Source organism: Aedes albopictus, chromosome 3 (genome assembly GCF_035046485.1).
Source record: "Aedes albopictus strain Foshan chromosome 3, AalbF5, whole genome shotgun sequence".
Taxonomy (NCBI): domain Eukaryota; kingdom Metazoa; phylum Arthropoda; class Insecta; order Diptera; family Culicidae; genus Aedes; species Aedes albopictus.
The window spans coordinates 24,266,332-24,291,285 of NC_085138.1; the positions used below are offsets into that span (position 1 = coordinate 24,266,332).

Below are 24,954 nucleotides of genomic sequence, written 5' to 3' on the forward strand. Positions count from 1 at the left end.
TTTGAAGGAACTACGTTTAAAAATCAGCTATCTAATATCAACTGTAACCTCCTACTGGAAAATACTTTCCCCAGTCAGACCACTGTGCAACGATCGTCATCCAAGGTTTTGATTGGAGGCACTTGAACTTGAAAACAAAGTGTAAGAAAAGATTCGATGGAATGGAGGAGGAGAAGGGAGTGTGCGAACTGCGATTGGGTCGCGAGCCCTATCGATAATAGATGGTCTAGGGGCCTGGAGAATGACTTGTGGCAAAATCCGGACATAGTTCCCGTTCGGAAGTCGGGTCGGTGAAACGTGTGCCGCTAAACGGTCGCGCCGGATTCCTTCGCGTTGGAAGGTGGATTGGTGTTTGGTGTTTAGACTAGTGAAAGTGTGATCAGTGTGATTATCAATAGTAATGTCTTCACTTGAGATTCTGATTTTATCTTAATCTGACGTTTCATTTTTAATTGGTTATGACAACCTAGAGAATGGTTCACTAGAAATTCTCAAGTACGCACCTAAAACTATGTACTTGAAATGCAAATCAAGTTTAAAGAAGACGTCTATCTCTCAGCGATCTCTAATTAAGTTACTAAAACCTATTAAACATATTAAATAAATGAGTAAACAAATCACTCGTGGTGATTTTGAAAAGCATTGAAATAATAATCGAAATAAAAATGGTTGCTTCCAATTAAAACAAAACGGATTCATTGACATGCTTTTAGATTTTTTTTTGCAAATTGAATTGTTTCTTAAATTTGTTTGTTGAAAATAAATTTGGCGTAAGAAATGCCAAGAAATAAAAAAAAGTATACTAACATCCGCGCCAAACCAGAAATGTTGTGAATGGTTAATTTTACAGTGTAACACAGAATTTCAGGTGAACCTTATCTCTCAACATTAAATTTTAAAATTTTAATCTAAGATCAGCTGTAAAAAAAAACACATTTTCCTGAAATTTCTTAAAATTTGTGAACAATTTATGAAATTAATCAGCTTGAAAAAAAAAAATCATTCACAGTGCCAAAGCAACAGCAGAAGCTCGTGTTGTGTTGAGAGGTTAGCAGTTGTTTGAATTTTCCCTACGAATGAATCATCCGGCACTAGACGTGATAAAGAAGAAAATTACCAAAATGAAGCTGGACAATGTCAACTTCAAGAAGATGGCCATCATATGTGCCTGCACGCTGGTGGGTGGGATTGTGTTCAGTTTTGGAATGTTCCCCGCGTTGCTGAAGTTTATGATCAAACAGGTGAGTGTGAATATAGTTGATCTTTAAACAATATTTACAAAACAAATGGGATTTATCATCAATGCCATGCTTTTTGGGATGTTTAGAAAAACTAGGATATCATATATTTTGAGATTTTACAGACGTTTTCTGTATCTTATCATTCAGTGCCTGAGCAATCCACCTTGCATGCTGTTTTCCAGGTCTTCTATTACCATCCGGAATTCTTGCGACATTAGTTTTGCAGGATTCTTATTCGGCATTCTCACAATATTTCCTGCCCTTCGTATCCTTCCAGCTTATGCCACCATTCGGATGCTTGGTGTGCCGTAGATTCATTCTTCGCTGCAACACTCCGTTCTCCTGCACACCTCCAAAGATGCCAATCTGTTAACATCAGATTTCTCTATTATACTGAGTACAGATTATTTTATGGTAGATAGGTCTTTATGAGTTATGAAAATGTGCCCTGTAAACATGGGGTTGGAAATCCTCAAATAGTTCCACCAAGTATTCTTTAAAGAATTCTTCTAAAGATTGCTTTACCTGTTTCAAATATTTCAGCACTTCGCATCAATAATAATTTCTGTACAAATTACTCCACGAAATATTACACAAAATCCTTCATAAAATTCTTTAGGAATTCTCTAAGATGTTCCTGCAGGTATTGCTACTAGGAATTCTCCTTAAGTCACCTGACGAATTATTTTAGGACATTTCCCAATTATTCCTTTTGTGTTTTTTCTAAGAAATCTTCATAATTCTATCAAAAACCCTTAAATTAATATATTTCATCGATTACTCCAAGTTTTTGTTTAGGCAATTTTCAAAAAAAAAAAAAAAATAAATCACTTATCTTTGCATTCCTATGATTTTTATTTCGAAAACTCTTGCAAGAATTCCATTAGAAATTCCCCCAAGGTTTCCCTTAAGAATTTTTCCAGGATTCTTCAAGGAATGTCTTCTAGCATTTGTTAAAGAATTTCTCTGGAATTTCTTCAGAAATTTCATCAAGAATTTAATTAGAAATTTTGCTAATGAATCCATCAGATAGGGAATGTCCATAAATGAAGTAGCATTTTTTGGCCAATTTTTGACATTCCTCCTCCCCCGTCGTAGCATGTTATCCCATACCTAATTCATGGCTCGTCACACTTTAACAGACTCCCCCTCCCCACTAAACTGCTACGTCATTTATAGACGGTCCCATACTTGCTTCAATGAAATTATGAAATATTCCTGTAGGAATTTATTCAACAATTCGTCAAGAAGTTGCTCCGAGATTTCCCTATTGCTATTCTTCAGAAATATTTTCAGGACCAGGAGTCCTTCCGAAATCTCCTTCAGAAATGTATTCATGAATTCTTTCAGAAATCCCTCCAAGAATTTCTGTTTGATTTTTTTTTTCATAGGATTTTTTTAAAGATTCCTTTAGAAAATCTTCCAATCATCCCCTTGCGATTTTCGCAAGGATCAGTAACTCTCTTTAGAACTCTTTTCAACAAAAATCCTCCTGAAATTTCTGAAAGAATTTGTCCAAGTACTTTTTAGTTATTTTATTGGTTCCTCTCAAATATACTTTACGAATTTTTCCAATGATTAATCTAGAAGTTCCTATAAGGATATTGGCAGACATTTTTATCGATTTCTTCAAGCATTCTTCCAGAATTCCTTCACTATTAGTTTAAGACATTATTGCAAGGTTATTATCAAGTATTTCTCCAAGTATCACTTCACAAATTTATACACGGGCTCTGCTTGAGATTCCTGCAAGGATTTCCACAGGGCCTAAAAATTTCTTGAGAAATACAACCTAAAATTCCTTTAAAAATTTCCACAACGATTCAGGAACTACGATATTATCGAAAATATCGAAGAATTTCGCCAGAAATTCCTTCAAGGATTCCCTCAGAAAGTTCTCCAAAAAATCTTCAGAAATTTCTCCAACGACAATATTAGAAATTCCACAAAGAAATTTTAAAGGAATTCCTTGAAAGCATCTATTGAGATTTCCTCAGGAATTCTACCAGAGATTTTTAATGAGGTCCTCAAAAATGTGATAATCACAAGCATGAAGAAATTCTACACGAAACTTTTTTGTCCAGTTTTCCTCTAGCACTTTCTTCACGGATTCCTTTAGGAACTTCATCAAATATCAAGCACTTTCAAAAATGCCATCAAGTAATCCTATGTAGTCTCTCCAAATAGTCCTCTAAATATTTGTTTAGGATTTTCTCTGTGGATTCTTATAGAAATTCCTCCTCACTTTCTTGAGCATTCTAAAGAGAATTCCTTATTAATTGCACAAAAAAAAAAGATTTCTTCAGGAAATCTTTCAACATTGGCTTCAGGAAAACCTGAAAGAAAATTTCTAGAACAATTCTTCAAAGAGTTCCTCAAATTATTTCTTATGAAATTTTTTCAATGATTTAATAGGAAATTCCTTCAAGAGTTCCTCCAATGATTTCTACAGCAATACTTTTAAGAAAATATGTAGGAACTCTATAAAAGAAACCACTCTGTATTTCCCACAAAGAATTTTTTGATGGAATATTATAGGAAATCTCTTGATGATGCAGGCATTTCTATAAAGATGCTTTTGTACATTATTTCAAAAAAACCTATTGTGATTCTCTTTACTATTACTTTAGAGCTTTTAGTAGAACTTGTTACTTCAGACTCTAGTTTAATTTAAAAACACTTCACTAATACTTTACTTTTGCAAAAGAAAATAAAAAATGAATAACTCTTTTAAAGAAAAACTAGAAAGGACGAGCAAATTCCTTTTAATTCTACTACTGTGCTTATCTTCGGACAGATAGGCCTATTTCGTCTGTGACTTACAGACTTCTTCAGTGTCAAGTGCTCGACTGAAGAAAACCTCGCATTCGTTGTGGTATTTATACTAGGAGTGTATGTGCAGGTACGTGTGTGGGTAAAACTGTAGGTATAAAAATGTAGGTACAAAATTGTAGGTACATATTTGTAAAAAAAGGAGGTGTATCTGCCTGTTAGAAAACAGGGTGTCAATAAGATACCTAAAGCTAGGAAAATTCCTACCGATTTGGTAGGTAGTCAATTGGTGTTTGTTGTGTTATTTTTTCCCGCCGATTTGGTAGGTAGTCAATTTGTGTTTTGTGTATTGTGTAATGTTTTGTGTGTGTTAGGTAAAAATTTAAACAGCCACGTGTACCCATTGCCCTGATCCTTGTTAAGTAGTTTTTTATTGTTTTGTTTGTAAATTTCTAAACTTTCTGCAACATCAAGTTTCCATGGGTTTGTAATGTGTCGTAAGAGTTTAATATTTGAAGTATTCATAAAATGTCCTTCATTGAAAACATGTTCAGCAACTTTAGATTTAAAATGATGAATGAGTCCCTTGTCTGTGTCTTTGTGTGCTTTTGATACTTCCGTTATGTGTTCTTTGAATCGTGTGTTGAGTGTGCGTTTTGTTTGTCCTATGTATATTTTGTCACAGTGATTACATGTTACTTTGTAAACACCAGATTTTGTTAAGTTGTCCAACGGGTCTTTCGTAGATCCTAAGAGAGTTTGAAGTTGGTTAGCTTTGCTTGTGAAAACTAATTCAAAACCAAACTTTCTGAGAATTGGTCGAAGTTTTTTGATGTCAATGTTGTAGTTCACAGTTATCCGTTTAAGTGTAGGTTCTGTCCGTGTCAGTGTAGTCAAAGAACGTCTGTATTGTTGTTGTGTCTTTTTGTTGATGATCTGTTGTATTGTTTGTTTTGTGTAACCGTTCAACTGTGCTGTTTCGAAAATGTAATTAAGTTCTTTCGTTTTTCCTGTTTCACTAAGTGGAAGTGTCTGCATTCGGTGTATCTCACTTCAACTTCAAACTCTCTTAGGATCTACGAAAGACCCGTTGGACAACTTAACAAAATCTGGTGTTTACAAAGTAACATGTAATCACTGTGACAAAATATACATAGGACAAACAAAACGCACACTCAACACACGATTCAAAGAACACATAACGGAAGTATCAAAAGCACACAAAGACACAGACAAGGGACTCATTCATCATTTTAAATCTAAAGTTGCTGAACATGTTTTCAATGAAGGACATTTTATGAATACTTCAAATATTAAACTCTTACGACACATTACAAACCCATGGAAACTTGATGTTGCAGAAAGTTTAGAAATTTACAAACAAAACAATAAAAAACTACTTAACAAGGATCAGGGCAATGGGTACACGTGGCTGTTTAAATTTTTACCTAACACACACAAAACATTACACAATACACAAAACACAAATTGACTACCTACCAAATCGGCGGGAAAAAATAACACAACAAACACCAATTGACTACCTACCAAATCGGTAGGAATTTTCCTAGCTTTAGGTATCTTATTGACACCCTGTTTTCTAACAGGCAGATACACCTCCTTTTTTTACAAACATGTACACTGAAGTTTTTTTTTACGACGGTAATGGTCCCGCGTAAAAAAAAACCGCGTAAAAAAAAACCGCGTTATTTCAAGACCCGTCGTAAAAAAAAACCGCGTTATTTCAAGACCCGTCGTAAAAAAAAACCGCGTTATTTCAAAAAACGTCGTAAAAAAAGTCAAGTCACGTTAGATGTGGTGCTGAGTATTTCACGCGTGTTTTTGAAAAAACGCGGATTTTTTTTACGACGGTTTTTGAAATAACGCGGTTTTTTTTTACGACGGGTCTTGAAATAACGCGGTTTTTTTTTAGGACGGACCGCGTAAAAAAAACCGCGTAAAAAAAAACCGCGTAAAAAAAAACCGCGTAAAAAAAAACTTCAGTGTACCTACAATTTTGTACCTACATTTTTATACCTACAGTTTTACCCACACACGTACCTGCACATACACTCCTAGTATAAATACCACAACGAATGCGAGGTTTTCTTCAGTCGAGCACTTGACACTGAAGAAGTCTGTAAGTCACAGACGAAATAGGCCTATCTGTCCGAAGATAAGCACAGTAGTAGAATTAAAAGGAATTTGCTCGTCCTTTCTAGTTTTTCTTTAAAAGAGTTATTCATTTTTTATTTTCTTTTGCAAAAGTAAAGTATTAGTGAAGTGTTTTTAAATTAAACTAGAGTCTGAAAAAAAAAAACCTATTGTGATTTCTATTTTTTTTTCATATAGATGTCACAAATTTGTCAGATTTTCCGGTAGTTCAAGAGGCTTTCAGGGAGCATTCCAATGAATTTCGTCACAAGAGAGTTTCAGGACGTTTCAGGGGGCTTCAGAGGAATTTTAGAGGGCTGTGAAGCGAATTTTAAAGGGATTTTAAGACGTTTCGCGGCGTTTCATGGATATTTTGGGGAAGGTGTTTCAAATCGTTTCAAGACGATTAAGGATGTTTCTTAGGGCTATCAATGGAGTTTCAAAAGACTTTCAGTGGTGTTTCAAAGAGTTTAAAAGGTTTCAGGTTTCAGAGAAGTTCACGGGGATATCATCGAAAGTTTAGGGGGATCCCAAGAAGGTTCCAGTAGCGTTTTAAGACAGTTGAAGACGTTTAAGGGTGTTTATGAGCTTTCTGAGAACTCCTGAGGGGTTTTAGAGGGTTTAAAGGGAACGATCAATAGAAATTCAAGGGGCTTTCAGAGGCATTTCAAAGCGTTTCAGAATGTATCACATAATTGCAGGGGATTTCTGAGGGTTTTTGGACTTTCCAGAGATATTCAAAATCATCCATAGGGGTTTCAAGGAATCCATGAATAAAGGTCGAATGGATAAAAGAGAAATTGGAAGACATGAAAAAGTGATCCGATGAAAAAAATAATAGAATAAGTGATACAAAAACTACACGGTCCGTCAAAAAATCAACTTTTGTTCTGCCCAGCTCTAAATTTCACCTTTTCTGATTGCCCCCGACTAGAAACTCGTAAATCTGAAGTTTTGACCCTCCCCCTCCTGGGAGAGGAGAGGAGCATTGATTTAAAATTTTAAAAAATTAAAAAATTCCGAGGTTTTTCGATCGCCATTTCGTCTAAATGCACGATATCAAAAAAGGAAAAGGTTGACCACGGAGCTTTAGGGGTTGTGCAACTACCAACAAAATTTCACGAAGATCCGTCAAGCCATTCTCGAGAAACGGTGTTTTTCGAAATGAAGTTTTAAAGATTTCTTATAATGCACGCAAAGAATCCAACTACTACATATATGGCACAATTGCTGATTAAACCATGCCGTTTAGCATCATGGTGTCTTCGAGGAAGTTTTTCACTACAATAACGTGCTTCTTTTAACCTGTTGGTAAAAATGATCAATACCCCTAAAAGTGAGAAAGAAAATTTACTTTTTGAGTTTTTCAAGATGCAAGGTTGATGTCTTCTCAAGAGTTATAGGAAATGCTGTTCTGAAAAACTTTGTCCAAGACACCTAATTCGTAACTCTGTGAGTTATCAAGATACGTTACGTTTTTATTACCGACGGCCCCTTGAAAGTGGTTTTTTTCTCTCAATAACTTTTTTCACTTTTGATTCCACAATTCTATTCTCAGAGTCTTCAATAGGTCAATCATTTTGACAGTCTTAATAAGACTATTACTTGAACTGCAGAACTGGAGAAATACTTGAACTCAGCTCGACGAACTGAGCAAATGTCTGTATGTGTGTGTGTGTGTGTATGTGCGTTACAAAAAAGTCACGTACGTTTCTCAGCCGTCTGTCAACCGATTTGAGTTCTCTTGGAAGCAAATGAAAGCTACTACATCCTAGTAGAGCGCTATTGATTTTTTTTCGATTGGATGTTTGGTTACCGAGATATCTCTCGAAGAGTACTTATGAGTCATACATCCAAACTTTTTAAGATTTTTGACCAAGTGTATCATAATAAATATTTCGGCCGTTTGTTAATCGATTTGGGATCTCTTGGCACCAAATGAAAGCTACAGCATCCCAGTAGATCGCCCAGAAATTTTATTTCGATTGGACATTTGGTTACAGAGATATCTTTCGAAGAGTACTTAGGATTTATACAACTAAACCTTTGGAGATTTTTGACCAAGTGTATCATAATAAATATCGTAGTCGTCTGTCAACCGATTTCGGTTCTCCTGGCATCAAATGAAAGCTACAACATTCTAGCAGAACCCTATACAATTTTAATAGGATTGGACATTTAGTTACCGAGATATCTTTAAAAGAATACTTGGGAGTAATGCATGGGTAATTCTCGTTGAGACTGGCCCATTATTTACACCTTGTCTTCAAAAATGTTTAAGGTGCCGATTTTCGGAAAGTACTCGCTAAAAAAGTAAGAAAAATGCATTTGGTTACTCAAATTGATGGACCCCCCGTTAGTTTGAACCACAACAATTTATGCAGACCCCTCGATTTTGGTCAAATGGTGGCTCACTTAAACCGTTATAACTCGAAAGTTTCTCCAAAAATCACCTCAAAACGAATTGTTGTTGCAAAGAGGAAAGATAGAGCTACTATTTACAATAATAAAAAGTTGGATCGGCCATATTGAATTTGGCCGCCATCTTGGATTTTTACACCAAAACATTTTTTTCATCATGAGGGCAACCACCGATTTTCAACATTTTTGAATCAATTGAAAGCTGAGACATTTATGCATAACATATCAAAAAATTAAAGATGTCTTTTTCTTCTTTCAAAAGTTATCTGCCGTTTTGTAAATCATGCCACTTTTGCGCACTGGGCCCGGTGCCGGCCGTTTACACAAATGCAGAGTTATTTCGCAGTGTTTAAGAATACGAATTCAAATTCTGAATTCACTAATGGAAAGCTGAAGGTTTAAGCTTTTCAAAACACTAAAAAAGTTATAAAAACAAAGCCCGCATCATTGAGAAACAGTCAAAAACGGAAACGAGCCTCCGATTTGGCCAAATTTTGCGGCACGCGCCTTAGTGTATACATGCAGGCGTAAACTCGGATGCTGTTGCATGTCGTTGGCAGTGCGCATGGAAATGTATGGAGAAAACGTGGCTTAATTTACAAAACTGCAGATAACTTATGATAGGATAAAGACATCTCTAATTTTTTGATTGTTACGAATAAATGCCTCAGCTTTCAATTGATGCAAAAATTTTAAAAATCGGTGGTTGCCCTCATGGTGAAAAAAATGTTTTGTTATAAAAATCCAAGATGGCGGCCAAAATCAATATGGCCGACCCAACTTTTTATTACTGTAAATAGTAGCTCCATCTTTCTGCTTTTCAACAACAATTCGTTTTGAGGTGTTTTTTGGAGAAACTTTTGAGTTATAACGGTTTGAGTGAGCCACCATTTGACCGAAATCGAGGGGTCTGCAAAAATTGTTGTGGCTCTAACTAACGGGGGGTCCATCAATTTGAGTAACCAAATGCATTTTTCTTACTTTTTTAGCGAGGGCTTTCAGAAAATCGGCACCTTAAACATTTTGGAAAACAAGGTGTAAATAGTGGGCCGGTCTCAGCGAGAATTACCCACATGTTAACCTTTTGAGAGATTTTTGACCAAGGGTACCATAATAAATATCTCAGCTGTCTGTCAACCGATTTGCGTTCTCTAAGCACCAAATGAAAGCTACAATGTCCTTGTAAAAGGCCCTGAAATTTTATTTCGATTCGACATTTGAATACTGAGATATCTTAAGAAGAGTATTTCAATAAATTCTTTTTTACCCTTCTAACACCCATAAGAAGGGTATAAATACCGCTCGGAAAACCGACTTTCGATCCGAGACCCGCAGGGTCGAGTCTCATATACCAATCAACTCTGCTCGACGAACTGAGCAAATGTCTGTGTGTGTGTGTGTGTGTGTGTGTGTGTGTGTGTGTGTGTGTGTGTGTGTGTGTGTGTGTGTGTGTGTGTGTGTGTGTGTGTGTGTGTGTGTGTGTGTGTGTGTGTGTGTGTGTGTGTGTGTGTGTGTGTGTGTGTGTGTGTGTGTATGTGTGCGTATGTTACAAAGAAAAGTCACGCACGTTTCTCAGCCGTCTGATACCCGATTTGGATTCTCCCTCCTCTCCTCTTCTTGGCGTAACGTCCTCACTGGGACAAAGCCTGCTTCTCAGCTTAGTGTTCTATGAGCACTTCCACAGTTATTAACTGAGAGCTTCCTCTGCCAATGACCATTTTGCATGTGTATATCGTGTGGCAGGCACGAAGATAGTCTATGCCCAAGGAAGTCAAGGAAATTTCCTTTACGAAAAGATCCTGGACCGACCGGGAATCGAACCCGTCACCCTCAGCATTTATTTCATTTATTTAGTTCACATCAAATTCATGATAATACTGAATCAACAATTTGCCGCCATAATACTCGATTTGCAGCTGCAGCTCTCCATCCTCGGTCACGCCCAACACTCGCCAGATCACGCTCCAGCTGGTCCGCCCATCGTGCTCTCTGCGCTCCACGCCTTCTTGTACCAACCGGATGGTTAGCAAACACCAACTTTGCAGGGTTGTTGTCCGGCATTCTTGCAACATGCCCTGCCCACCGTATCCTTCCAGCTTTGGCTACTTTCTGGATACTGTGTTCGCCGTAAAGTGCAGCGAGCTCGTGGTTCATCCTTCTCCGCCACACACCGTTCTCCTGCACACCGCCGAAGATCGTCCTTAGCACCCGTCGCTCGAAAACTCCAAGTGCTTGCAGGTCCTCCTCGAGCATCGTCCATGTCTCGTGTCCGTAGAGAACCACCGGTCTTATTAACGTCTTGTACATGATACATTTGGTGCGGGGGTGAATCTTTTTTGACCGCAGTTTCTTCTGGAGCCCATAGTAGGCACGACTTCCACTGATGATGCGCCTTCGTATTTCACGGCTCACGTTATTGTCAGCCGTTAGCAAGGAACCGAGGTAGACGAATTCTTCTACCACCTCGAATGTATCCCCGTCTATCGTAACATTGCTGCCAAGGCTTGTCCTGTCTCGCTCAGTCCCACCTACCAGCATGTACTTTGTCTTAGCCGCATTCACCACCAGTCCGACCTTTGCTGCTTCACGTTTCAGGCGGGTGTACTGTTCTGCCACCGTTCCAAATGTTCTAGCAATAATATCCATGTCATCCGCAAAACAGACAAATTGGCTGGATTTCGTGAAGATCGTACCCCGGCTGTTGAGCCCGGCTCGTCGCATAACACCTTCCAGGGCGATGTTGAATAGTAGGCAGGAAAGTCCATCACCTTGTCGTAGTCCCCGTCGAGATTCAAATGAACTGGATAGCTCACCCGAAATCCTTACGCTGTTCTGCACACCGTCCATCGTTGCTCTTATCAGTCTAGTCAGCTTCCCGGGAAATGGTCATGCTGAATACCCGTGCGTTTACCGCCTCGGCTATATGGGCCCCGGCTATATGGATTCTCTTAGTTGCAAATGAAAGCTACAACATCCTAGTAGAACCCTATTGAATTTTATTACGATCTGACATTTGGTTACCGAGATATCTTTAGAAGAGTACTTTGAAGTAATATAGGTTAGCTTTTTGAGAGATTTATGACATTTAGCATATTGATGAATATCTCAGCCGTCTGTCAACCGATTTGAGTTCTCTTGACAGCAAATGAAAGCTACAACATCCCAGTAGAACTCTCTGAAATTTTATTTCGATTGGACATTTGGTTACTGAGATATCTCTCGAAGAGTACTTAGGAGTTATACAACTAAACGTTTTGAGATTTTTAACAAAGTGTATCATACTAAATATCTCAGCCGTGTGTCAATCAATTTAGGTTCTCTTTGCACCAAATAAAAGCTTCAACATCCTAGTAGATTGCCCAGAAATTTTATTAGGATTGGACATTCGGTTACAGAGGTATCTTTCGAAGAGTACTTAGGATTTATACAACTAAACTTTTTGAGATTTTTGACCAAGTGTATCATAATAAATATCTCAGCCATCTGTCAACCGATTTCGGTTCTCCTGGCACCAAATGAAAGCTTTAACATCCTAGTAGAACCCTATACAATTTTATTAGGATTGGACATTTGGTTATCGAGATATCTTTCAAAGAGTACTTGGGAGTTATACAGGTTAACCTTTTGAGAGATTTTTTACCAAGTGTATCATTATAAACATCTCAGCCGTCTGTCAACCGATTTGGGTTCCCTTAGCACCCATGCAGCCACCCACCCAGCATGAAAGCTACAGTATCCTTGTAAAAGGCCCTAAAATTTTATTTTGATTGGACATTTGGTTACTGAGATATCTTTCAGAATATTTCAATAAATCCCTTTTTTTATTATTATATTCGCTTGTTATCTTGCATCAGCTTTTGACCAGTCTATGGAAAATTATTGTTCAATAAATAATGCTGACCTCATATAAAGTGTATACTAGCAGGCAATTGTTTTCAATAAAATTATAAATAACAAATTACAAATAAACAGGAATTCTATGAAAACTAACAATATGTTAAATGAAAGCATTGAATTTATAAATTGTGGAAAAAATGCAAAAACCGGACAGCCAAAATAACTAGCTAATGCCAAAACTGATTAACTTAGTAGATATATCATTTTTGACCTTTCTACACCGTAACCATGAATACCAAGTACTTCGGAGCTAATTTATTCGACTGATTAAGAGATATTAGACAAAGTGTATCTCGCTGGTTTTCTTATCCATTTTTTAATCGATTCAAGATCTTTTGGCAGTTAACAAAAGATACAATATTCCAGAATATGTAAGCTATTTTTTTCAAATTTCACACAAGATTCTAGAAGGTGTCTGGCATTTTTGGTAGTTTAGTCCATGGTCCATGATGCTATTTTGGAAACCAATCCACTAGATGCCAAATCCACAATATTTTCAATATTTTGGTCCATCACACAAAATAAATATGTTAAATACAAATAATACAACAATAGTTTTAATAAGTGTAAGAAGGGTTCTGTTCACCATAGGTGGAATCAATCGGGTTTTTATTATTATATTCACTTGTTAGGTGCTATCACATTTCCCGGAATGCCGCTTCCCAGAATGCCATTTCCCGGAGTGACATTTCCCGGAATGACGTTTGCCGGAATGACACATTTCCCGGAATGATAATTTTCCCGGAAAGTCATTTCCCGGAATGCCATTTGCCGGAGTGACATTTCCCGGAATCACTAATTTCGCGAAATGAGGTATCAAGTCATTAGGGAGCTAGCGTGCTAGGTTATTGAATTGAATGGCTTAAATTCTAAGGACGGACATTGGGCAGCCTAGTCGAATAGTTTTGATATTTGCTCGAGGTATGTCCACCTTGAAAGAACAGCCTATTTTCAAAAGAAGGAAAAATCTCTGATGGGAGAGTTTGTGATGTGGTCAATATTACAGTATCATAGCATCCTAATTAAATGAATTGCTAATGTTGTATACATATACTTTGAAAGAACAGTCTCAGGAAAAATCTCTTATGAGACAGTTAGTAGTATGTATATGCATTTATGATAATCAAGCCATTCAACTCGTCTGCTATACTGTACTATTGGCGGCCACTCTACTAGCTTTCCCATCAGAGATTTTTCCTTCTTTAAAAAAAGGCTGTTCTTTCGAGGTGTATCATGTGTTTCATAATAAAACCATTCCATTAGGCTGCCCACTGGCGGTCCTTTTAAAGCTGTGGTAGTTTGCTTCAAAGTACAGGCTGATAGGTTGGTTGCACTTGTTTTTTTTTGGTATGTACTTTGCTATGGTGGATGAGAAGGTCTAAGGGCTGTCGACTAAAACACCTTCGATTTATCACGGACAACCGAATGGTTGGTCCAATGAGAACATGCCAATCAAATTCCCTCACGGACAACCACTCCGGGAAATGGCATGCCTCGAAACGTGTCATTCCGGGAAATGTCACTCCGGGAAATGGCATTCTAAGAAATGTGTCATTCCGGGAAATGTCACTCCGGGAAATGGCATTCCGGGAGATGGCATTCCGGGAAATGTGATACCACCACTTGTTATCTTGCATGAGTTTTTGACCAGTCTAAGGAAATTATTTTTCAACAAATAATGTTGATACAAAGTGTATACTAGCAGGTTATTGTTTTCAACAAAATTATAAATAACAAATTACAAATACACAGGAATTCTATGAAAACTAACAATATGTTAAATGAAAGCTTTGAATTTATATATTATGGGAAAAATGGAAGAACCGGACAGCCAAAATAACTACCCGAGCAGGAACGAATAACTGACACATAACTGCAGCATACCGAAGTCAGGTATCATACCAAGACAAGGTATTGGTCAGTTACCCAGGTACTGAAAATAACTTACTTTGGTATTTTGTAGGTATCGATAAAATACCTCAACGAGTTATTGGTTTGATGTTGAGGACTGCTTGAGGTATTATTCAATTATGGAAAAATCGCTATTTGTATAGAAAAATCGCCGATTATTATTTAGGTATTGCAATACCTGATGTCATTATTCGCCAGTTATGCACAGAATACAATCCAGTTATTATTTGAGGTATTTTACCTCTTATGCAGGGCTAAATAATAACTCATTCAGGTTGTAGGTATTGGCTTTTCCATACCTGAGTTTGTTATTCTTCAGCTATTTTCTCCTGCTCGGGTAACTAATGCCAAAACTGATTAACTTAGTAGATATATCATTTTTGTCCTTTCTACACCATAACCATGAATACCAAGTACTTCGGAGCTAATTTATTCGACTGATTAAGAGATATTAGACAAAGTGTAACGTAAGTAACGTGTAAGTGTTATTAACGCTGATTTTCTTATCCATTTGTTAATCGATTCAAGATCTTTTGGCAGTTAACAAAAGATACAATATTCCAGAATATGTATGCTATTTTTTTTAATTTCACACAAGATTCTAGAAAGTGTCTGGCATTTCTGGTAGTTGACTCCATTATCCATGATGCTATTTTGGAAACCAATCCACTGGATGCCAAATCCACAATATTTTCTAGAACTTTTGGTCCATCACACAAAATAAATATGTTAATATTTACAAATACTACAACAATAGTTTTAATAAGTGTAAGAAAAGTTCTGTTCACCATAGGTGGATTAAATCGGGTTTTTTTTTCAGAACTTGATGCTGAAGCCGGGCACCCAAATGCGGGGGATGTTCGAAAAAATCCCCTTTCCTCTGGACTTCAAGCTGTACCTGTTCCACGTGACCAACCCGGATGTCGTTATGAAAGGCGGCAAACCTCGTGTGCGTGAGATAGGGCCGTACTTTTTCGAGTAAGTATTGAACCTTATGAATAACGATAACCATCTTAATCGCATTTTATTCGACGCAAAGGGAGTGGAAAGAAAAGTACGATACCGTGGACAACGAGGAGGATGATACGCTGACGTTCACGTTGAAAAACACCTGGATCTTCCGGCCGGATCTTAGCAAACCCCTGACAGGGGACGAAATCATAACCATACCGCATCCCCTAATCTTGGGAGCGCTGCTGATGGTTCAGCGTGATCGAGAAGCCATGATGCCGTTGGTTTCGAAGGGAATGGATATCATAATGCATCCGTTGACGTCCGGGTTCCTCACTACGAGGGTTATGGATCTCCTGTTCGATGGAATCCTGATCGATTGCAGTAGTCAGGAGTTTTCGGCGAAAGCCTTGTGTTCGGGGTTGGAATCGGAAGGAGCTGTGATGCCCTTCAATGAGACTCATTTCAAGTTCTCTATGTTTGGATTGGTACGATAGCTCAAAATTGTATTCAAACAGGATGGTGATCTCAAATCAAACAATGAAAATTTTATTTGATATTCAGTTTTTGAGCTTAGTTATGTGACTTACTTTTCACTCTTGTTTGGGCTTGATGATCGAGTACAATTCTAAATCTAATACATAGGTACACTGATGAAGATTTCACTGTTTGAATTGAAACATCACTCCCTAAAAATAAGCTCGTTTATTTCGTGTGTACTTACATGATAGCGATTGCTGGCGTATTTTCGGTCCTCGGGTTGCTTATAAAACAACTGTTTTAATTAAAGCCGACGTTTCGAGCGTTTATTCACTCATCTTCAGGGCAAACTACAATTTACATACAAAGTTTGAGTAGTCAAGTCATTTGTTATACAAAAAAATTACTCACATCAAAAGTTGTTTTTAGGTCAAGTGGGTTTGGACATGGACTGATGGAACGGCTAACAACATTACACTGTAATTATACATACAAATTTCGGACATAATGACTTGATTCGTTTTTACAATAATTAAAACATTGGACGGAGCACAAACTTACACAGCTTTCACCTAGGCACATCTAAACAGGTTTGAATTAAAATGTCTATGAGTGGAGACGTCAAACGAAAAGATGGAACATAAAGGACGGAAACATTAACAGAAACAGAGAATCACAGCGTGCTGTGATGATGTTCTGCTATCTTTCTCCGTTCGTGATTGAGTGCAGAAGACCCGAGTAAACAACACTTAAATTACTTGTGTCGGTTCTATAGTTAACCGTTTTGGTGTCACAAAAAATGTGACACATTTCAAGAACTTGAAGTGCGTTCAGACGATTGTCCTGTTCTAGAATTTTAGTACCAGGTAAATCGAATCGGTGTTCGTTTTCAATCACATGGACCATCAACGCCGTCTTTTTGAATTCTTCCTCCCTCTCCGTCGCTCTGTTCGGGTCGGAAGATTTCAAATCTGCGTATCGGTTAATGAGAGACCGATGCCCAGAGAGACGGTTTTTCAACTGTTGCGTAGTCAGCCCAATGTATGCGCAGTCGCAATCGGCGCAGGGAATGCGGTAAATCACATTTCTCTTCTCCAACTGCGGCGTTGCATCTTTGAGCTTCGAAAACAACAGTCTGTTTGTTTTGACGCATTTGAAGCCCAGTTGAACGTTGGGGAAGTTTCTATTGATGACTTTTGCGAGAGCCGGCGTGAGCTTCTCTACGTGGTGAAGAGATCGATACATTTTTGGTTCGGGATGTGTACTGCTGTTACTCTCATGTGTGTTTGTGTTCTTGTTGATATATCGGTTTATCAACCGATTTATCAATGAACTTGAGTAGTTGTTGTTTAGCAGATAATCCCGGACCAACTCTTTTTTCTCATTTTCTGATCTGCACGTCGACAACTTGAACACTCTCCCAATAAAGCCAGTGGCCGTGTTTAGTTTTTGTGTGAGAGGGTGAAATGAAAAATAATTCAAAATGCGCCCCGATGCTACAGGTTTTTTGTACCAGTCGGTGACGATTTTTTGCTGCGCTGTGCGTATAAGCAGCATGTCAAGATACGGCAGCTGATTATTATTTTCCATTTCACACGTAAATTGAATGTGTGAGTTGAACTCGTTGAGCGCATTTCTCACATGTTCAATCATGTCGATTGGGAGAGCGGTGATCAAATCGTCGACGTACTTTTTCAAAAATGGAATAGGAATATCAATCCCTTCAAGCACGTGATCTAGCAATGTTTCCATCACTAAATCTGCAAGAGCCGGAGACAATGGGTTACCCATTGCCGTTCCCGACTTTTGACAGTAGAAGTTGCCACGGTGGACGAAATAACTGGAGGAGAGATTGAATTTAATTAGTTCTATGAACATTTCGACATTCTTTATTGTGGTGTTTTTCTCGATCATACTCCGCTGACTACGCAACAGTTGAAAAACCGTCTCTCTGGGCATCGGTCTCTCATTAACCGATACGCAGATTTGAAATCTTCCGACCCGAACAGAGCGACGGAGAGGGAGGAAGAATTCAAAAAGACGGCGTTGATGGTCCATGTGATTGAAAACGAACACCGATTCGATTTACCTGGTACTAAAATTCTAGAACAGGACAATCGTCTGAACGCACTTCAAGTTCTTGAAATGTGTCACATTTTTTGTGACACCAAAACGGTTAACTATAGAACCGACACAAGTAATTTAAGTGTTGTTTACTCGGGTCTTCTGCACTCAATCACGAACGGAGAAAGATAGCAGAACATCATCACAGCACGCTGTGATTCTCTGTTTCTGTTAATGTTTCCGTCCTTTATGTTCCATCTTTTCGTTTGACGTCTCCACTCATAGACATTTTAATTCAAACCTGTTTAGATGTGCCTAGGTGAAAGCTGTGTAAGTTTGTGCTCCGTCCAATGTTTTAATTATTGTAAAAACGAATCAAGTCATTATGTCCGAAATTTGTATGTATAATTACAGTGTAATGTTGTTAGCCGTTCCATCAGTCCATGTCCAAACCCACTTGACCTAAAAACAACTTTTGATGTGAGTAATTTTTTTTGTATAACAAATGACTTGACTACTCAAACTTTGTATGTAAATTGTAGTTTGCCCTGAAGATGAGTGAATAAACGCTCGAAACGTCGGCTTTAATTAAAACAGTTGTTTTATAAGCAACCCGAGGACCGAAAATACGCCAGCAATCGCTATCAAATTATCAAAGACGGTCGTTATTTTATCAATATCATCAATGGCGTCAACCAACAGCAGTACTACAACTTTCTACAACAGTCTTCCACCATCACAACGCACACTATTCAAACAGTACGCACAAACAGTCAAGAAGATGTGCGCCCAAAAATCGAGGAAAGAATTCCTGCGGCAATGTCGCCGGCAAGGTGTACGACCAGCGCACATACAGAACACTTTTCGATGCACTCACTCGCTGCTAGAGGATGCCAGTCCGTACCGAGGCAAGCTGGAAAAAGCTATGGAGCTCTTCACGCGCACAATTCTCAACACCGAGATAAAAGACAGCTTCTACAAAATGCAGCGGCTGGAAAGAGACAAAGCGAGCCTCACTAGCCAAATCACACAGGTAAGCCTACCGCACATCTACAGTACCTTTTTCCAAAGCCAAGAATCTTTCTCCAAAAAACAAGATCGCCTTTCAAAGGTTAGAATAGAGAGGAAGATTCAACGGCTGCTTGCACGGGTTGAAGTTGAAAACACCGTCTCCTTCACCGAAAACGATGCTTGGATACGGAATACCACTAACGTGGAGGTTCCCAACCACACAAAAATTCTATTAGGATATGGTCCCAAATTCGCCTTGCCGTTTGAGAATAATCAAGAAATACCTTATTTCAAGATTATTGCGGATTTGGAATCTATCCTCAAACTTGAGCCGGATCCGATTCTTCAAGCGGCCCACCGCAATCAGTTCACCAACATCCTTCAAAATTACGTGAACAAGAGGAAGAATGGTTGTTTCAACACCACCTCCAACCGCGTTGAACACTTCATGACCGAAGCGCTTAGCACTAGTAGAAAGTTCATCCGTGATCATCCTGATGTATACATCGTACCCGCTGACAAGGGCAATAAAACTGTGATCATGCTAAAAAACGAATATGAAGAGAAGATGGATGCACTTGTCAGCGATGCGAACACATACGAAAGGATCGATACGGATTGGACTAATAAAATACAAACGCACAACAACAAGCTAGTGAATAAGCTCTTCGACCAGAAGATGATCGATCAACAAACCAGGTCGAAGTTGGTTTCCTACCACGCGACCTGTCCAAAAATATACGGGCTCCCTAAAATACACAAACCGGACAGTCCACTCAGAGTCATATTATCGTGCATTAATTGCCCGACATATGATCTGTCCAAGTACCTTGCAGACATACTACACCGCTCGATCGACCACGACAAATACAATGTGCAAAATTCATATGAGTTCTGCACATTCATAAACAATATCAACCTGCCTCCAGGCTATGTATTGGTCTCGTTCGATGTGGTAAGCCTGTTTACGTGTATTCCACGGGACGTTGCGATAGAAGCGGTGCGAAAGAACTGGAGTATGATCGAGAAAAACACCACAATAAAGAATGTCGAAATGTTCATAGAACTAATTAAATTCAATCTCTCCTCCAGTTATTTCGTCCACCGTGGCAACTTCTACTGTCAAAAGTCGGGAACGGCAATGGGTAACCCATTGTCTCCGGCTCTTGCAGATTTAGTGATGGAAACATTGCTAGATCACGTGCTTGAAGGGATTGATATTCCTATTCCATTTTTGAAAAAGTACGTCGACGATTTGATCACCGCTCTCCCAATCGACATGATTGAACATGTGAGAAATGCGCTCAACGAGTTCAACTCACACATTCAATTTACGTGTGAAATGGAAAATAATAATCAGCTGCCGTATCTTGACATGCTGCTTATACGCACAGCGCAGCAAAAAATCGTCACCGACTGGTACAAAAAACCTGTAGCATCGGGGCGCATTTTGAATTATTTTTCATTTCACCCTCTCACACAAAAACTAAACACGGCCACTGGCTTTATTGGGAGAGTGTTCAAGTTGTCGACGTGCAGATCAGAAAATGAGAAAAAAGAGTTGGTCCGGGATTATCTGCTAAACAACAACTACTCAAGTTCATTGATAAATCGGTTGATAAACCGATATATCAACAAGAACACAAACACACATGAGAGTAACAGCAGTACACATCCCGAACCAAAAATGTATCGATCTCTTCACCACGTAGAGAAGCTCACGCCGGCTCTCGCAAAAGTCATCAATAGAAACTTCCCCAACGTTCAACTGGGCTTCAAATGCGTCAAAACAAACAGACTGTTGTTTTCGAAGCTCAAAGATGCAACGCCGCAGTTGGAGAAGAGAAATGTGATTTACCGCATTCCCTGCGCCGATTGCGACTGCGCATACATTGGGCTGACTACGCAACAGTTGAAAAACCGTCTCTCTGGGCATCGGTCTCTCATTAACCGATACGCAGATTTGAAATCTTCCGACCCGAACAGAGCGACGGAGAGGGAGGAAGAATTCAAAAAGACGGCGTTGATGGTCCATGTGATTGAAAACGAACACCGATTCGATTTACCTGGTACTAAAATTCTAGAACAGGACAATCGTCTGAACGCACTTCAAGTTCTTGAAATGTGTCACATTTTTTGTGACACCAAAACGGTTAACTATAGAACCGACACAAGTAATTTAAGTGTTGTTTACTCGGGTCTTCTGCACTCAATCACGAACGGAGAAAGATAGCAGAACATCATCACAGCACGCTGTGATTCTCTGTTTCTGTTAATGTTTCCGTCCTTTATGTTCCATCTTTTCGTTTGACGTCTCCACTCATAGACATTTTAATTCAAACCTGTTTAGATGTGCCTAGGTGAAAGCTGTGTAAGTTTGTGCTCCGTCCAATGTTTTAATTATTGTAAAAACGAATCAAGTCATTATGTCCGAAATTTGTATGTATAATTACAGTGTAATGTTGTTAGCCGTTCCATCAGTCCATGTCCAAACCCACTTGACCTAAAAACAACTTTTGATGTGAGTAATTTTTTTGTATAACAAATGACTTGACTACTCAAACTTTGTATGTAAATTGTAGTTTGCCCTGAAGATGAGTGAATAAACGCTCGAAACGTCGGCTTTAATTAAAACAGTTGTTTTATAAGCAACCCGAGGACCGAAAATACGCCAGCAATCGCTATCAAATTATCAAAGACGGTCGTTATTTTATCAATGTACTTACATGAACAATCCATTTCAGAAAAATGGAACCGATGCTGGTCGGTGGGTGGTCTACAGAGGGGTCAAGAACATCATGGATCTAGGACGGGTGGTCAGCTACAACGATGAAACCGAAATGGACATCTACGATGGTGACGAGTGCAACCGGTTTATCGGAACGGATTCCACCATTTTCCCACCGTTTCTGACCACCAAAGACAAACTGTGGGCTTGGTCGCCGGAAATCTGTCGCTCGATCGGGGCTGAGTACGGAGGAAAATCCAAATATGCCGGTCTACCGATGAGTTTCTTCAAGTTGGATTTTGGAGATGCAAGGGTAAGATGATGAGCATCTAGCTTCGGAACTTCCTTTGAATATCCAATTCTTGTTCCTAGAACGAACCGGAACATCACTGCTACTGTCGGGATCCACCGGAGATCTGCCCACCAAAGGGCACCATCGATCTTGCACCGTGCCTGGGGGCGCCGATCATCGGTTCCAAACCGCACTTCTACGACGCCGATCCGAAGCTGGGCGCTGCCGTTGACGGATTGACGCCCAACGAGAAGGACCACGATGTGTACATTCATTTCCAACTAGTATGATCCTGCTTTTTACAACTTGGTATAGATCACTGAATATTGAATTGGTCCTTTTTCATTTCTCAGCTTTCGGGTACGCCTGTGTCAGCTGCCAAACGGTTGATGTTCAGCATGGAAATCGAACCCATCAGAGATCACCCAGTGCTGGGTGATCTACCGACGGTCATCTTACCGCTTTTCTGGGCCGAGGAAGGTGCTTCGTTGAATAAGACCTGGACCAATCAGCTCAAGTATACACTGTTTCTGTAAGTAACGTTATTTCTAATTAAATTCCCTCTGTTCTCTATGTATAGTACATTCTGCGATATATTCAAAAGTTCTGATAGAACACACCTGAAAGTTTTGCTGGGAATCCTTCAGGATTGCTCCTTAGAGCAATTTCTTTAGAAACCCCAGCTGAAAATCTCAGCAAGACTTCCTGGAGAAATCCTAATAGGAATATCTGCTGATACTCTAAGAAAAATTCCTAAAGGAATTGTTAAAGAAATCTCTGAAGGAATCGCAAGAAAAATTTCCATAAACATCCTTGAAAAAACCTCTGGAAGAATAACAGGAATGATATGTAAAGGAATCCTGGGAGAAACCTCTGATGCAATTTCAACAAAAATTTTAGAGGAATCCTATCAGGCTTTTGTGGAGCAATTCTCCCTAGCTATTTCTAGGAATGCCTGATGGAATTCGTTAGAAATTTTTGCCGGGATTCTAGAAGAAATATGTTATTTCTCCAGGAAGTTCATTTAACCTTCCGTAACTCGCGCGGTTGACTACCTGCGTTAGCACCACGCTAATGCTGAGTACAAAAAGCGAGATTTTTTCAACGTGTTGTACAAAATACAACAGCGCGATCGTTCGAGGGTTAAAGAAATTCTTCCTGTCCTTCATCCATGGAATTTTCCAAAAAATTTCTCTAGACACGCAGTGCGCTATCGAATGAAATTCTTTATAACCGGGAAAGTTTTTTGGCTTCGCAGTCATCAAACACAATCAAACGACTAAATATCGTTCTTTATACGACGTTTCGGCGTTTAGTACACTATCTTCAGGGAGTTCTATAATTAAAACGAGACATCATAAGGCAGTTATAATAAACTAAATAGAAATTCGCCTTGAGCCACCTCAACGGATTTTTCCATGAATTCCTCCAAAAAAACATACAAGATTGTTCATAGGATTCCTCTAGAAATTTCTGAAAGGTTTCGTCTAAAGCATTGCTTCCGGCATCACACTAGAAATTCTTACTGGGGTTTCTTCACCAATTCCAGCTGTAATTTAATCATGTATTTCCCCAGAAACTTGATATTCCTACTGGGAATCCTCTTCAGATTATTTTAGAAACTGTAGAGTAGCAGTATACTACTGACATTTCTTACTTATTATCTTACCTTACCGGTCAAACTAAGGCTTGAGTATCCTCTGCAGTACGTAGGAGTCGTGTCCATTCGACTCGGTCTATGGCTGTGCATCTTCAGTCACGCACTCTGCGGAGGGACCACAAGACCGCAAATCGTTCTTCACTGCTAGGATTTCTCCGGGATTACTACTGAGATTCCTACTGATATTTAAGCAATAACTCCTGAAAAAAATAAAGTAGTAACTGCAGCAGTAATAACTGGATGTATTCCAAGATAAATTCCTGGAGGAACTCTTGAAGAAATCTTTTAAGGAATAATCACAGGAATTCTGCAAGAACTTCAGAAGCACTCGCTTGAAAAATCCTAGAAGGATTCATAGGAGGAAATCCTGGAGGAATTTTAGAAGGAATTCTCGCAGGAACCACAGCAGGCATTTCTAGAGGAATTCCAAGAGAACTTGCTGAAAAAAAATCTTTTGAGATATCTTCTTGGAATTCCGTCAGGAATGCCTAATGGGTTTCTCCTAGAATTTCTCTAGGAATGTTTCCACAAATTGCTGGGGATCCTTCAGGAACTCCTACCAGAATATCTCAATCATTCTCAGCTATACTTCTCAGCTATACTTCTCAGCTATATCTCAGCAAGAATCTCAGCTATACTTATTGGAGGATTTCGCTATGAAACCCCCGCAGCATTCCAGAAGCAATTTCAACACGAATACCCAAAATAATCTGAAGATCAAACATCAGTAAGAATATGAAAAATAACTCCTGGAAGAATCCCTCGAGGAAGGAATCCCTGTAAAAAATCTTTGAATCAATTTCCGGAGGAGTCCATTAGAAAAAACACAGCATGGATTGCTGGATGAATCCAATCAATAATAACAAGAAGAATCTCAGCAAGAATTTCTAGAGGTAATCCCAGGGGAATTCTTGGGTAAATTTCAATATGAATTCCATGAGTCATCATTGAAAAAATCTCTGGAGGAACATGAAAACATTAGGAATTCTTAGATGAAACTCAGCAGGAATTCTTGGGGAAACTCCAAGAGCAATTTGTAAAGAAATCTTTTGTGGAGAAATCTGCCACAGGAATCCCAGCAGGCATTCCAAGCGCTCCTGAAGGAACTCTGGGAGAATAATGCGAACAAATATGAACTATAACTCTTGGAGGAATTCATTGAGAAATCTTTGAAGAAATCCTCTTGGAATTTCTCCACAAATGCCTGATGGAACTTTTCTGGAAATTGTTGCTGACGTTGTCCCGGAGGTTTCTCCAAGAACTGCTATACAAATTCTTCTTTCAATTCCTCCAAGGCTTCTAATCTATAATCTAATCTCACACTAACGCAGCCATCACTTGATTCCATCCTGGAAAATGAAGACTTTTCAAG

At 38.9% G+C, this 24,954-nt stretch overlaps 3 protein-coding genes across 4 annotated transcripts in view; 2 read left to right on the forward strand and 1 right to left on the reverse strand.

Annotated features, from left to right (window-relative positions):
* Window positions 1-238: 238 nt before the first annotated feature.
* Window positions 239-24,954, forward strand: part of LOC109427293 (sensory neuron membrane protein 1) — a 34,927-nt gene continuing 10,211 nt past the window's right edge. The window contains exons 1-7 of the mRNA XM_029865529.2: window positions 239-397; window positions 1,010-1,241; window positions 15,217-15,374; window positions 15,436-15,835; window positions 21,647-21,943; window positions 22,003-22,206; window positions 22,276-22,454. Of these exons, the coding sequence (XP_029721389.2) occupies window positions 1,077-1,241; window positions 15,217-15,374; window positions 15,436-15,835; window positions 21,647-21,943; window positions 22,003-22,206; window positions 22,276-22,454 (1,403 nt within the window). The 5' untranslated portion in view covers window positions 239-397; window positions 1,010-1,076. The remainder of the gene's footprint in view (window positions 398-1,009; window positions 1,242-15,216; window positions 15,375-15,435; window positions 15,836-21,646; window positions 21,944-22,002; window positions 22,207-22,275; window positions 22,455-24,954) is intronic.
* LOC134289750 (uncharacterized) lies at window positions 16,078-17,732 on the reverse strand. Its single transcript, XM_062856191.1, has 2 exons — window positions 16,239-17,732; window positions 16,078-16,177 (listed from the first exon to the last, which is right to left on the reverse strand). The coding sequence occupies exon 1, from the start codon at window positions 17,703-17,705 to the stop codon at window positions 16,527-16,529; it is 1,179 nt and encodes a 392-aa protein (XP_062712175.1). The 5' UTR covers window positions 17,706-17,732; the 3' UTR covers window positions 16,078-16,177; window positions 16,239-16,526.
* Window positions 17,762-21,616, forward strand: LOC134289749 (uncharacterized). 2 transcript variants are annotated; one of them, XR_009998648.1, is made up of 2 exons: window positions 17,762-21,423; window positions 21,485-21,616. XR_009998648.1 is itself a non-coding variant. In XM_062856190.1 (2 exons), exon 2 carries the CDS (start codon window positions 18,577-18,579, stop codon window positions 21,133-21,135), a length of 2,559 nt encoding a protein of 852 aa, XP_062712174.1. In that variant the 5' UTR covers window positions 17,762-18,371; window positions 18,434-18,576; the 3' UTR covers window positions 21,136-21,616. The 2 variants fall into 2 exon arrangements, 1 of the variants encoding a protein (XP_062712174.1); XM_062856190.1 differs by having other exon boundaries at window positions 17,762-18,371; window positions 18,434-21,616.

Excerpts from the sequence above, each read along its gene's own strand:
- LOC134289750 (XM_062856191.1), bottom strand. The coding sequence starts at position 17,705 with ATGTTCATAGAACTAATTAAATTCAATCTCTCCTCCAGTTATTTCGTC.
- LOC134289749 (XM_062856190.1), top strand. The coding sequence starts at position 18,577 with ATGGCGTCAACCAACAGCAGTACTACAACTTTCTACAACAGTCTTCCA.